The sequence below is a fragment of the Sapajus apella genome, unplaced genomic scaffold (assembly GCF_009761245.1).
Source record: "Sapajus apella isolate SASKATOON/1434 unplaced genomic scaffold, GSC_monkey_1.0 scaffold25, whole genome shotgun sequence".
Classification (NCBI taxonomy): Eukaryota; Metazoa; Chordata; class Mammalia; order Primates; family Cebidae; genus Sapajus; species Sapajus apella.
In genome coordinates, this window is record NW_022436965.1 from 9,969,961 (window position 1) to 9,985,706 (window position 15,746).

A 15,746-nucleotide genomic window follows, 5' to 3' on the forward strand; every position below is an offset into this window, starting at 1 on the left:
GTGTGTGTGTGTGTGTGTGTGTGTGTGTGTGTGTGTGTGTGTGTGTGTGTGTAAAAATGTATACTTTGATCTATGAATGAAAATCTACAAATACACTTATAAAAATAAAAATGAATCTCAGGGCCCTTTTGACACGTTAAGCATTTCTACTGCAAATGTGTCTGTCTTAACCTCAAGCTCAAAAACAGAACTTCTTGGTTCTTGGTGTAGACCTTCTTGGCTCTTTCTTAGTTCATGGTGTACTTTGTATCTTAGTAATGTTTTCATGATGCTTCTAGGCCAAAAGAAATACCTAATGCTTCTATTTATTAAGTAGTCAAGTTTAAACAACTTAAGTATTTATGTCCCAACAACTTAGAAGCCGTCTGAAAAAATATTACACACAATATGTCTAGAGATAGGTTTTCGCCGTGTTGGCCAGGCTGGTCTCAAACTCCTGACCTCAGGTGATCCACCCACCTTGGCCTCCCAAAGTGCTGGGATTACAGGTGTGAGCCACCACACCTGGCCAAGTGGCTCCTTTAATTTCACTTCCCCTACTACCCTCCCTACTTCTTTAAACAGTTCGTAAGTAACTGATTCTACTGTAATGAACTCAAGAGAATCATGATGCAGGAAGATATGTTAAAACATAGGAATTTTAAACAATATACTAACCTATGACCACTTTCATTAAAAATATATTTTGGATCGACATTTTAACACATACATGAGCAAAGAACAAAATGAGCCATTAAGTCATAGTTTAGATACATGTATACTAGACACATGTATCACTTGTGAAATTAAAATTTACTATTTCAGTATAAAAGATTCTTATGTTTCATGGCACACATTTAGTGGTATAACAGTATACAGTGCCAAAAATTATTTTTGTATAAAAACAATATAAATTAATAATGAAGAAAAATAAACATACAGCAAGACACTGTAAAACAGGATTACAAGAATAACTGTATAACAAGAATAGCTCTTAGTAACTATTATCCAATTGGTCTTGCATTTATATGAAGCCAGAAAATATTTTACAGCCAAGAAATAAGTCTGTTTCTATTATAATTTTCCTACTAATAAAACATCAGTGCAATTACCTTCCTTCTTCCCTCTCACCCTCCTTTCCTTCTTTTTTAGTAAAGAAAGAGAAAGCATGTAACACTGCTGTGAGTTCCCAATGTAACTGAAGCCAAAAAATTCAGCCAGGAAAAAAACAAAATTATTCAAAAACAAAGAAAAAGCACTTCGCTCTTTCAAAATTCCAGCCGATAAAAGGGGCTTGACTGCCCTGTGAAATATTAGAAGCAACACATGTATTCTGACTTTTTTTTTTTAACACTAGGCACATAAACACTGTTTAGAATCTAAATATTCTGAATGAAGAGAAAAGACAAACTGGTTTGCAAAAAGTGAAGTGATCAGTTGGATCAGCTGTCCATTGAAAAAAAGACATTACTGGTCACCACAAAAAGGGTTTGCAATTATATAGCCTTCAGGATTGATACTATTTTCAGTGACAGAAGAGACCCAGGAAACTCTACGTTAGGGATTAGCAATGTTTCTACCATGAAGGACCCCTCCTTTTCACAATTCCCTTCTCTTCCTGTTATCTTCAAATACTGAAAGATTTTATCTATAAATATAAATAAATGTCAATTTTTAATCAAAGATACATAATAAACAATAAAGACAAACAAAATAACTTACATCAGGTTTTCTGAATATTGAAAATAGCTTCTGATCCTAAGATGTGGAACCCTAGAGGGTTGGGAACCAATTTGCTTGTTTTATAAGCAAGTAGCACTGGCAAGAAAAAAATTCCAAATTTTAGCAGCATTCATGCTATATTTTGATTGGCCTTTTTGATGTGATTAGAAACAGACAAAATAAAATATGGCAATTTGTTTTGGGGCATTTAAAGGTTTCAGTCAAAAATATTTCACTTAAAAATGGACCATTTTTAGCTATTTAATGTGTGAGATATAAGCAGGTGGAGGTAGGTTATTAAGCTAAACTCACTCCATATTGTTCTAGAGTTTTTCTTGTGCCCTAGTGTCTGAGAATTGCAGTCTACAATCTTCTGAGGAGAAGGTGGCTAAATAAGGAGGGAAAAATATACTGTTGAGGGCCAGTACCAAATTCTGTTTCTGTCAATCGTGTCTTCATATTATCCATCATTTCCTGATCTGGCAAGAGTCAGTCTAGAGACTATCAATTTGTACCTGTGAGGACATCAAGAGACATGCCTCACTGGCCTTGCCAATATACACACAAAACAGGAAGGCATCAAATCATAGCACCAAAATTTTAAATAGTAGCTAGCCTAAAATTAGTTTTGAGAAGTGACATAACTTAAAGAAATCATGTTTCAAACTGAGGGTTGCAACCCAACATGGGGCCATAAAACCAATTTAGTGGATCATAATCAGCATTTTAAAAATCAAACAGAAATGGAAAAACATACAAAACATAATATACTACAAGTACTAAAGATAAGTATTGTTCATAAAAACATTTTAAATTATTTAAATATATTATATAGTCACTCACATATAGATGTGTACAAACCTATATGAAAAAAAGTATCTGCATGTGTGTGCTGGGTCATAATGTAGATTTTTTTTTCTTTTTACTATAACTCAAAATATAAAAAGCATCTACAGGCCAGATGCAGTGGCTCATGCCTGTAATACCAGCACTTTGGGAGGCTGAGGTGGGTAGATCACCTGAGGTCAGGAGTTCGAGACCAGGCTGGCCAACATGGTGAAACCCCTTGTCTACTCAAAATAAAAATAAAAAATTAGCCAGGTGTGGTGGTGTGCACTTTCAATCCTAGCTACACAGGAGGCTGAGGCAAGAGGATCACTTGAACCTGGGAGGCAGAGGTTGCAGTGAACTGAGATTGTGCCAATGCACTCCATCCTGAACAATAAAGAGAGACCCTGTCTCAAAAAAAAAAAAAGTACTATGAAGAGTAGATATTTTTCTTCATAAACAAGCATTTTCTATTCTTTGTGATATAAATCATCTATTTAGAGTTGAGCTTAGAGACCCCTCTTTTTCAAAAAAATGTCATAGTAAAAGAAAAAAGCTAATAAACTTGATTTTATATATTCCTAATTTACAGCCTTACTCTTCCTCAATAATTTCCAATATGCTTTCTCAGTCTAAATATTTCTTTCATTGCAAATGCCCTCCTTTTTTAGACTCCTCCTCCTCCTTCTATATGGTCTTCTCTGTCTATGTTGCTGATTCCTCTTTATCCTTCAATCTCCTAATCATAGAAATCATCTTTCTCCTTGGGAACATTGCAATCCCCTTCTCCCTCGCAGAAAATCTACCTGCTTGCATGGTTTTAAATAATATTTATATTTTGTCTCTGCCTTCCAGGTGCCCATAACCTGGTGAAAGAGACAGGCATATATGCCACGTTCTTTCATGGCTCCTGCTTGTGCATAAACTGTTCCCTCTGCCCAAGGAAAAAGCCCAGCTACAAATGAAAGATGAGGGGGAGGATATAAAGTTAAGACATTTGCTTGCTCATTTATTTTTTGTTTGAAGGGAATGACTTGCTAAGGAGACTGAATCAGTAAAAAGGGAAGTTAAAAACATGTATTTAATAATTCTTAGAGGAAATAATTACTGGAGCAAGGTCTTGAAGAGCTGAAAATTAGTCAGTAATTGTAAAGCTCTGCCATGGAATAAAGAGGGATATCTCTTCTACAAAGATTGGAGGAAAGTAACAATGAAAATGTCTATTAGGCATTTGGGGGAGAAGTACAGATATAATACCATATATCTGCATGGTATTATATATACATCAACAGATGATGGCCTTTATTTTTGTTTGTAAAGCAGGGAGTATAATGACCACGATGGGGAAGATGGTGCGGTAAGAGAATTCTGGAGAATTATATAAGGTTTACAAAAGCACTTTGGAGCATGAAAAAGGATACTGATTAGGACCCACAGGAAGCTTAGAGGACATAGTTAAGGATGCAACAATGAATTTATTCTGTTCCAATTTCTTCTGCTGTTGTCCTACACACCCTGTGGGGTTGGCATAAAGAAGGTAAAGGGTAAACTGGTTGAGTTTTATTAGGTAGATGCAACATAAGGTAATGAAGGTAAAGGGATTAAAAACACAGGGGTCAAAATGGTTTAAATAATTGACAGAGAAGAAAATAATTCTGGCTGGGTGTGGTGGCCACACCTATAATACCAGCACTTAGGAAATAGAGGCAAGAAGATAGCTTGAGCCCAGGAATTCAATACCTTCCTGGGCAGCATAGCAAGACACCATTCTTCACAAAAAGGAAAAAATACGACGAAAAGGAAAAAAGTAGGAAATAATTCTAAGAGGTGTATGATAAACTGAAATAAAATGGAAGAGTCAAGAAACTAGAGTTCTGTAAGATGGAAAAACAGATGTTAAAGGAGTAGGGAAGTAAAAAGCTAAAAGGCTGGGACACACGGTCACAGACTCATATTAGGTTTCAGTATTTAGAGGAGAGGAATTCTGGGTGATGGGTATGGCTATGCGTGTATGTGGCTAAAGTACAGTGTAACTGAAAATGACTGTCCACAAGGACAATAAAGCCATCCAGCATGATATGAAAAATTAAGATAGAGATTTATTTAGACTGAGAGCCAGGAGTCTAAGTTCACAGTGAGCAACAAAGAGGTCAGAGATGCCAACAAATAGGAGTGGCAGAAATGGAATATTCTACACAATACTGATGCTTAGAAGAAGATCCATTTTTATAGAAATACACAGAAATACTGATTTGGAGGAACAATGGTATTTTACAGAAATACATAGATACACTGATTTGGAAGAACAATGGTAGCTAAGGGAATGCTGGACTCCGTCTCTCGTCTCCTGACAGCTTTTTCTCACTGACTCTTTTTACTTTTTTCCATCTCCTGTCTCGCATTCTCTATAAAAGGAATGATCAGTCTCTAGCTGAAGGGGCTGCTGACAAAGGACATGAGTAAGATGCTTCCAGAAGTTATGGAAAAGCCAGAAAAAAAATCATCTGAAGAACAAATTGGTAAAGTCATGAAACTATTCATCTTTAGACTAATCCACACTAATATCTGCTTTATGATTATGCTAGTTATAAGATTATGGTATTTCCAAAGTCCTTCCCAAGAGATGAGTATATTCTCAATAGCAAGCATGTAATTTGCATATTAAATATGAAAAGGAAAAAATAGAGTAATTTTGTATTTTTGATATTAAATAAAATTACAAACTAAAACTTTTTTTTATCAATTACTGCTCTGGGAATAGATAGAATACATTCAACAGGATAGGTATTCCAGTTATTAGGTTGTAAGCTTGGCAGTGTAACAGGGACTATGTGTAAGATTTTCAGAGTCTAGATCAAACATCCTTCTGAATCTTACTCACCTTGTGCTGATTCTGTACTCATCAAACTATCTGATTATTAACTAGGTCTCATAGGACTCTTGATGTCTAAGGTAGTGCTCTAGATAGTTTCCAGAATTTTTCCATATAAAGACATTGTTTTACTAATGTATATTATGTACATTACAACATACATGCATAAAAAACAAAATTCAAAAGAGTCAGACATAAATACATCGAAGTTCCAATATTTTCTTCTCACATTTGAGTGGCATAATCTGGAAGTCAGTGCTTTAGAGAAATAGGTATGAGTGTTCTAGGTAATGAAAAGGTATAAAACTGTCATCATTGATAAGCTGGAACTGTGTAATTCATCTCTGGCTAAAATGATAAAATCAAGTTTCTGACTCTTTTAACCTTTGCACTGTGCCACAGTGAAGCTCTACCAAGGTACTGCCTCTATTCAATGAAATCCCAATATCCTTTTGACTGCAAGAGAGATTCTAGGCAATGATCACAGAAAGCAATGAGAAACAGACGTGTTCTTAAACAATGAGAAAGCAGACGTGTTCTTATCAAGAGAATATATCTTAAGTGCAGTATAGTAAGGAAAACAAGACTCAATTAAAAATGTTGATCAGAAGTTTAAATAATGATATGGTAAAATTTCTCCTCCCTTGGCAGCAAAAAAAAAAAAAAGTCTCTTACTCACCTGAATAAAATGTGTTGATTTTGGCAAGTTCTTTTTCACAGGTTTGGAAAAATTTCTCTTCAAACTTGGCAAAATACCTCTTTACTGTGTCCTCATCTGTAACTAAAAGACAGGAAAACAATATATAAATTTAATGTCCAAAGGCCAATTGAGAAAACTTAGGAAACAAAAACTAAGGAACTTTTTGGGTTTTTAAAATGACAACTTTATATGTATGTTTCTGAAAAAATGAATTGTGAACCATATTAAGAAAAGACTAATCAGAGACTTCTTCAGGCTGGGTGCAGTGGCTCACGCCTATAATCCCAGCTCTTCAGGAGGCCGAGGTGGGCAAATCACTTGAAGTCAGGAGTTCGAGACCAGTCTGGCCAACGTGGCAAAGCCCCATCTCTGCTAAAAACACAAAAATTAGCTGGGCATGGTGGTAGACGCATGTAATCCCAGCTACTCGGGAGGCTGAGGCAGGAGAACCACTTGAACCTGGGAGGTAGAAGCTGCAGTGAGCCAAGATCACGCCATTCCACTACAACCTGGGCAACAGAGCAAGACCCTGTCTCAAAAAAAAACAAAAACAAAAAAACACCCTCTTCCTAAGACCACACACAAGCCTTAAGTGGAGACTCTCCTAAAGCTCTAGTATAATAAATTTATAATGATGGAGAAAATAAGTGTTCTAAGACTTCAGAAGAGGAAAAAAACTGTAGACAGAATTTATCAAGTAAGATTCAGTGAATTCCACTGAGCTGAGTAGAATTCATTCAGCAAGAGAATAAATATCTGAGGGAAGAAAAAAATGCAAAGCAAAGGTATGAAGACATGAATGTATAATATGTTTCCGGGAAAACGAGTTGATTTTGTTCTATGCTAAATTGCGGTCTATTTATTTTTACTTTAGCTGTATCACATACAGAGAAAGAAGTGTGCACTGAAGAGTGTCAATTAGAAGTTCCAAATCCTTAGGAGCTGGGAAGGTAACATAAATGTGTTGAGCAAGTAGATGTTTGTGCAAATGTGGTGAGAAATGACAAGTGACACCTTCAGGAGAAGGAGTGGTTGGGATTCTGACAAGCTGGAAAGCATATGTCTGCCTAGTTGCTGCCATGTGGTGATGTGGGCCCAGTATGCCAAAGCTTTCCATTTTTCAGGAGAAGCCATAAATCCAGATATTTTTAAAACACAGTGTTGGCCAATCAATATATGTTTCTGCAGGCTGGATCTACTTTGTTGAGTTCTGTCACACAGCATATCAACCTACTGAATCCCATATGTAGAGATATATGTAACTTCAGGAACCCCAAGCCTAAAATGGTATGTTTTTTGCCCAAGTGAGATCTAATTAGACTTTCTAGATGCTAATATTAATAATATAGAACTATCCTATTCCTGGATCTCTGGGTTACTCTAAGATTGAAATGTATAGAAAAAGTATAGGTTCCTTTCTGAGCCCCAGGTCTCCCAAAACTTGGTGCAGTCCCAGAAACTCTTAAAATAATCCAGCTGTCTAAAAATAAGGAAAATGGTCCAAAAGCAATATGTGCTATACATATACAGATACGTAACAAATTTATAGTATTGCATGGCATAATTTGTAGTACCCGAGATACTTTAAAGAAAAACAAAAGCTTAAAGTTCTAAAAAGTATGCTGAATCTATTCATTTTATTTGAATAACGCTACACAAAATTTTAATTTATACATACCTACTTCTCTATTCCATATGCTTTAGACCTGAGAAGATAATGCAGGATGTCCTATTGATTCTGTAGTAAAACAGGATGGCCACTTTAAAGTCTGCAATCTAGGTACAATAAGGGCTACAGCTACCCAAGATCACTGAAAATCATATTTTTATTTTTTCAAAGCATGAAGCAGGTCACAGCTTTTTTTTTCCCCCCCAAATTTTAAAGCTGAGTTTGAGTTAAGGAAGCTCCATGGTAACAGATGCAGCTCATATAATTGCACCTACCTCTAGCTGATTTAAAATAAGAGTAACAGCTTATTCTACTTAATTACCTAATTATCTTTATTTTATTCTCTATTGTTAGGAAAGAAAACCCAAAAGCAAAACATGGGCTTGGTCATATCTACTGTGTTTTTCTCTTAACACACAACTTTTATTAGCATAAAGCGATAGAAATAGAATTGTTTAGCAAAATGATTTAAACACAGCTTCTGTTCTTAAAATAATTTTTAATATATAATAATGTTCACATAGGTTGTATATTCGACATCCACTATTTGTAATTTATTTCCTTGCTTAAAAGATTGTTTTATCTGGCCAAGTGTGATGGCTCACACCTGTAATCCCAGAGCTTTGGGAGGCCAAGGCAGATGGATCACCTGAGGTCAGGAGTTTGCAACCAGCCTGACCAATATGGTGAAACCCTGTCTGTATTAAAAATACAAAAATTAGTTGGGCGTGGTGGCTCACGCCTATAGTCCCAGCTACTCCGTTGGCTGAGGCAGGAAAATTGCTTGAATCTGGGAGGAGTTGGAGGTTGCAGTGAGCTGAGATCCCACCACAGCACTGCAGCCTGGGTGACAGAGCAAGACTCCATCCCAAAAAAAAGAGAGAGAGAGAGAGAGATGGAGAGAGAGAGGTTGTTTCATCTAAAATACTGCGTTTGTTTAGCTTCTAATTCACACATAAAATAGCCACTAATCAGAAGAAGGTAGAGTAAGGTTATACAGTAACACTAACAAAACAAAACAAAACAAAAAAAATAGCTAACAAAGAGAAAGAGAAAAAATATAAATAAAAACAGCAAGTATTCAAAAGAAGTAAAATAAAAGACAGTGTTTTTGCATTATCAGATTTCAAAAGACTTGGTAAACTACTGTAAATAAAATATTCTTTTAGTAAATAAATGAGGAAAACACAGCAAAAAGAACAGAATAGAGAGTCCAGAAGTAAATCTGCGTGTGTGTGTGCGCGCGCGCGCACGTGCGTGTATGTTTAGATTATGATAAAGGAGGCTTCAAATCTCAGTAACAAATGAATAAACTACACGAATAGGGCTAGGTCAACCAGCCATCAATTTAGAAAAATCTCAAAATGGAGTTAAAAAAATGATATAAAATACTATACAAAAATAAAACATTTAAATAATTCCACATGGACACTTTCACAAAATAAAAAATTTCCATTACACAAGACACCACAATCAAAGTTAAAAGAGAAGCAGCGAGACGATCCAAGACGGTTGAATTGGAACAGCTCCAGAGTGCAGTTCCCAGCAAGAACGCCGGGGCCACTGCAGGTGATCTCCAGGAAAGCAGGATCTGGAGAGGACTTCCAGCAGTCCTACACCAGAGGGGCATGACTGTTAGAAGGAAAACTAAAAAACAGGAGAAATAACTTCATCATCAACAAAAAGGACAGCCACTGAGAGACCCCAACTGAAAGTTACCAACTGCAAAGACCACAGGTAGATAAATCCACAAAGATGGGAAGAAACCAGAGAAAAAGGATGAAAACATCCAAAACCAAAATGTCTCTCCTCCTGCAAGGGATCACAACTCATCAACAGAAAGGGAACAAGGCTGGATGGAGAATGAGTCTGATGAATTGACAGAAACAGGCTTCAGGAGGTGGGTAATAACAAACTTCTCTGAGCTAAAAGAACATGTTCTAACCCAATGCAAAGAAACTAAGAACATTGAAAAAAGGTTTGACAAAATGATAACGAGAATAAACAGCTTAGAGAAGAATATGAACGACCTCATGGAGCTGAAAAACACAACACGAGAACTCTGAGAAGCATACACAAGTTTCAATAGCTGAATCGACCAAGCAGAAGAAAGGATCTCAGAGATCGAAGATGAACTCAATGAAATAAAACGAGAAGGCAAGATGAGTAAAAAGAGTGAAAAGAAATGAACAAAGCTTCCAGGAAATATGGGACTATGTGAAAAGACCTAATCTACATTTGATAGGTGTACCTGAATGTTACGGACAGAATGAATCCAAGCTGGAAAACACTCTTCAGGATATTATCCAGGAGAACTTCCCCAACCTAGCAAGGCAGGCCAATATTCAAGTCCAGGAAATATAGAGAACACCACAGAGATATTTCTCAAGAAGGAGAACTCCAAGGCACATAATCATTAGATTCACAAAGGTTGAAATGAAGGAAAAAATGCTAAGGGCAACCAGAGAGAAAGGTCGGTTACCCACAAAGGGAAGCCCATCAGACTCACAGCGGATCTCTCAGAAGAAACCCTACAAGCCAGAAGAGTGGGGGCCAATATTCAACATCCTTAAAGAAAAGAACCTTCAACCTAGAATTTCATATCCAGCCAAACTAGGCTTCATAAGCAAAGGAGAAATAAAAGCCTTTAGGAACAAGCAATTGCTCAGAGATTTCATCACCATCAGGCCTGCCTTACAGGAGCTCCTGAAAGAAGCACTAAACATAGAAAGGAACAACCAATACCAGCCACTCCAAAAACGTACCAAATGGTAAAGAGCATCGACACAATGAAGAAACTGCATCAACTAATGGGCAAAACAACCAGCTAGCATCAAATTCACATATGACAATATTAACCTTCAATGTATATCAGCTAAATGCCCCAATCAAAAGACACAGACTGGTAAATTGGATAAAAAGTAAAACCCATCAGTGTGCTGTATCCAGGAAACCCAACTCACGTGCAAGGATACACATAGGCTCAAAATAGAGGGATGAAAGAAGATTTACCAAGCAAATGGAATGCAAAAAAGCAGGAGTTGCAATCCTAGTCTCTGATAAAATAGACTTCAAATCAACAAAGATCAAAAGAGACGAAGAAGAGCATTACATAATAGCAAAAGGATCAATTCAACAAAAAGAGCTAACAATCCTAAATATATATACACCCAATATAAGAGTACCCAGATACATAAAGCAAGTTCTTAATGACCTACAAAGAGACTTAGACTCCCAAGAATAATAGTGGGAGACCTTAACACTCCATTGTCAATATCAGACAGATCAATGAGACAGAAAGTTTAACAAGGATATGCAGGACTTGAACTAGGATCTGGACCAAGCAGCAAACCTAACAGACATTTACAGAACTGTCCACCCCAAATCCACAGAATTTATATTCTTCTCAGCACCACATCACACCTACTCTAAAACTGACCACATAATTGGAAGTAAATCATTCCTCGGTAAATGCAAATGAACAGAAATCATAACAAACAGTCTCTTAGACCACAGTGCAATCCAATTAGAACTCAGGATTAAGAAACTAACTCAGAACTGCACAGCTTCATGGAAACTGAACAACTGGCTCTTGAATGTTGACTGGATAAACAAGGAAATGGAGGCAGAAATAAAGATGTTCTTTGAAACCAATGAGAATGAAGACACAACGTACCAGAATCTCTGGGACACACTTAAAGCAGTGTCTAGAGGAAAATTTAAAGCAATGAATGCCCACGAGAAGCAAGGAAAGATCTAAAATCGACACCGTTATCATCAAAATTGAAAGAGCTAGAAGAGCAAGATCCAAAAAACTCAAAGGCTAGCAGAAGACAATAAATAACTAAGATCAGCGCAGAGCTGAAGGAGATAGAGACACAAAAAACCCATCAAAAAATCAATAAATCCAGGAGCTGGTTTTTTGAAATTATCAACAAAATAGACAGACTGCTAGCCAGAATAATAAAAAAGAAAAGAAAGAAGAATCAAACAGACGAAATAAAAAACAATAAAGGGGATATCACCACCAATCCACAGAAATACAAACTACCATCAGAGATTGCTACAGACAACTCTATACACACAAACCAGTAAATGTGGAAGAAATGGATACATTCCTGGACACTTACACCCTCCAAAGCCTAAACCAGGAAGAAGTCCAAACCCTGAAGAGACCAATAACAAGAGCTGAAGTTGAGGCAGCAATTAATAGCCTACCAACCAAAAAAAGCTCAGGTCCAGATGGGTTCACAGCTGAATCCCACCACACATACAAAGAGAAGCTGGTACCACTCCTTCTGAAACTATTCCAAACAATCCAAAAAGAGGGAATCCTTCCCAAATCATTTTATCAGACCAACATCATCCTGATACCAAAACCCGGCAGAGACTCAACAAGAAAAGAAAACTTCAAGCCAATATCCATGATGAACATTGGTGCAAAAATCTTCAATAAAATACTTGCAAACTGATTGCAACAGCACATCAAAAAGCTTATCCATCACGATCAAGTAGGCTTCATCCCAGGGATGCAAGGCTGGTTCAAAATACACAAGTCTATAAATGTAATTCATCACATAAACAGAAAAAACCACGATTATCTCAATAGATGCAGACAAGGCCTTCAACAAAATTCAACAGCCCTTTACGCTAAAAACTCTCAAGAAACCAGGGATCAATGGAATGTATCTCAAAATAATAAAAGCTATTTATGACTAACCCACAGCCAATATCATAATGCATGGGCAAAAACTGGAAGCACTCCCTTTGAAATCTGGCATGAGACAAGGATGCCCTCTCTCACCACTCCTATTCAATATAGTATTGGAAGTTCTAGACAGAGCAATCAGGCAAGAAAAAGAAATAAAGAGTATTCAATTAGGAAAGGAGGAAGTCAAATTGTCTCTATTTGCAGACCACATGATTGTATATTTAGAAGACCCCATCATCTCAGCACAAAATCTTCTGAAACTGATAAGCAACTTCAGCAAAGTCTCAGGATACAAAATCAATGTGCAGAAATCACAAGCATTCCTATACACCAATAACAGACTTAGAGCCAAATCAAGAATGAACTCCTATTCACAATTGCTAAAAAGAGGATAAAATACCTAGGAATACAACTTACAAAGGATGTAAAGGACCTCTTCAAGGAGAACTACAAACCACTCAAGGAAATAAGAGAGGACACAAACAGATGGAAAAACATTCCATGCTCATGGTTAGGAAGAATCAATATTGTGAAAACAGCTACACTGCCCAAAGTAATTTATAGATTCAATGCTATCCCCATCAAGCTACCTATGATGCTCTTCACAGAACTGGAAAAAACCACCTTAAACTTCATATGGAACCAAAAGAGAGCCCACATAGCCAAGTCAATTCTAAGCAAAAAGAACAACACTGGAGGCATCACCCTACCTGATCCCAAACTATACTACAATGCTGCAGTAATCAAAACAGCATGGTACTGGTACCAAAACAGAGATATAGACCAATGGAATAGAACAGAGGCCTCAGAGGCAATGCCATACATCTACAACCATCTGATCTTTGACAAACCTGACAATAACAAGCAATGGGGAAAGGATTACATGTTTAATAAACAGTGTTGGGAAAACTGGCTAGCCATGTGCAGAAAGCAGAAACTGGATCCCTTTCTGACACCTTACACTAAAATTAATTCCAGATGGATTAAAGACTTAAACATAAGACCTAACACCATAAAAACTCTAGAAGAAAACCTAGGCAAAACCATTCAGGACATAGGCACAGGTAAGGACTTCATGGCTAAAACACAAAAAGCAACGGCAACAAAAGCCAAAATAGACAAATGGGATCTAATTAAACTCCAGAGCTTCTGCACAGCAAAAGAAACAATCATTAGAGTGAACTGGCAACCAACAGAATGGGAAAAAATTTTTGTAATCTACCCATCTGACAAAGGGCTAATATCCAGAATCTACAAAGAACTAAAACAGATTTATACAAGGAAAAAAAGAAAACCCTTCAAAAGTAGGTGAAGGATATGAACAGACGCTTTTCAAAAGAAGACATTTATGAGGCCAACAAACATATGAAAAAATGCTCATCATCACTGGTTATTAGAGAAATGCAAATCAAAACCACATGGAGATACCATCTCACACCAGTTAGAATGGCAATCATTGAAAAATCTAGAGACAAAAGATGCTTGAGAGGATGTGAAGAAACAGGAACACTTTTACACTGTTGGTGGGAGTGTAAATTAGTTCAACCATTGTGGAAGACAATGTGGCGATTCTTCAAGGACCTAGAAATGGAAATTCCATTTGACCCAGCAATCCCATTACTGGGTATATATCCAAAGGATTATAAATCATTCTATTATAAAGACACATGCACACATATGTTCACTGTGGCACTGTTTACAATAGCAAAGACCTGGAACCAACCCAAATGCCCATCGATGATAGACTGGACAAGGAAAATGTGGTACATATACACCATGGAATATTATGCAGCCATTAAAAAACAATGACTTCATGTCCTTTATAGGGACATGGATGAACCTGGAAACCATCATTCTCAGCAAACTGACACAAGAACAGAAAATCAAACACCACATGTTCTCACTCATAGGCAGGTGTTGAACAATGAGAACAGATGGACACAGGGAGGGGAGTATCACTGGGGTCTGTTGAGGGGGACTAAGGAAGGGACAGTTGGGGGTAGGGAGTTGGGGAGGGATAACATGGGGAGAAATGCCAGATATAAGTGACGGGGATGGAGGCAGCAAACCACATTGCCACGTATGTACCTATGCAACAATCCTGCATGTTCTGCACACATACCCCAGAACCTAAAGTGCAATAATATATATGTGAAAATAAAGAGAAACAGCTGAAAGATATATCTACATTTAAAATAAATGATTAGCATGCAAAATATATTTTTAAAAAGTCTTACAAGTCAATATTAAAAAGATATTTAATTCCATAAGAAAAGTAAGTGAATTATAGCAATTCACAGAAAAAAGAAACATAAATGGCCAATGAATAAATGAAAGCATGCCAGATGTCATACAAATGCAACTTTAAAAAAGGAAATAGAGTTTTTCAACCATCAGGTTAGAAAGAATTTTAAAATAGTGGTATTATTTGGCAATGGTAAGGATACATGAACACACTAATTCCTTGTTGATGGAAGTGTAAATTTTAGGAAGACAATCTGGCAGAAGCTATCAAAATTTTCAGTGTTTAATCCCACACGTAGGAAAAGTATTCTAAAGGAATCTCTACACGAATGAATTTCCAAGGATGTTCATTCACTATTTTTTTTTCTTTTTTTTTTTTTTTTGAGACAGAGTCTTGTTCTGTCACCCAGGCTAGAGTACAATGGTGTGATCTCAGCTCACTGCATCCTCCATCTCCTGAGTCCAAGTGATTCTCCTGCCTCAGCCTCCCAAATAGCTGGGATTACAAGCATCTGCCACCATGCCCAGCTAATTTTTGTATTTTTAGTAGAGGTGGGGTCTCACCACGTTGGTCAGGCTAGTCATGAACGTCTGACCTCAGGTGATCCACCTGCCTCGGCCTCTGTGGGATTACAGGCATAAGCCACCATGCCCAACCTCATCATTATTTTTAATAGCGAAAAAGAATCAAACTGATGTCCAAAAGGAGAGTGGTTAAGTAAATTGTGATAATATTATGTAACACTATGCATTTAAAAAATAATATACATACATCCTAGTGTGTATAAAAAATCAGCAAAGACTGTAGAGGAAAAAATAAATAACAGAATATATACAGCATGATCCCATTAATGGAAAATATATATGAATTAATATTCATATGTACATTCATAGAAAGATTGCAAGGATGCATAATAATCTGTTGTGGTTACCTTCTTTGAAAGGGGAGTAAGTCTGAGAAGGATTCTCAGATTTTGCTATCTTCAATTATTATATTGTTTAGATCCATTAAAATAAAAAG

At 36.8% G+C, this 15,746-nt stretch overlaps 1 protein-coding gene across 1 annotated transcript in view; it reads right to left on the bottom strand.

Annotated features, from left to right (window-relative positions):
* Nucleotides 1-15,746, bottom strand: part of XPR1 (xenotropic and polytropic retrovirus receptor 1) — a 236,200-nt gene that overhangs the window by 87,034 nt on the left and 133,420 nt on the right. The window contains exon 3 of the mRNA XM_032291238.1: nucleotides 6,081-6,182. Within this exon, the coding sequence (XP_032147129.1) occupies nucleotides 6,081-6,182 (102 nt within the window). The remainder of the gene's footprint in view (nucleotides 1-6,080; nucleotides 6,183-15,746) is intronic.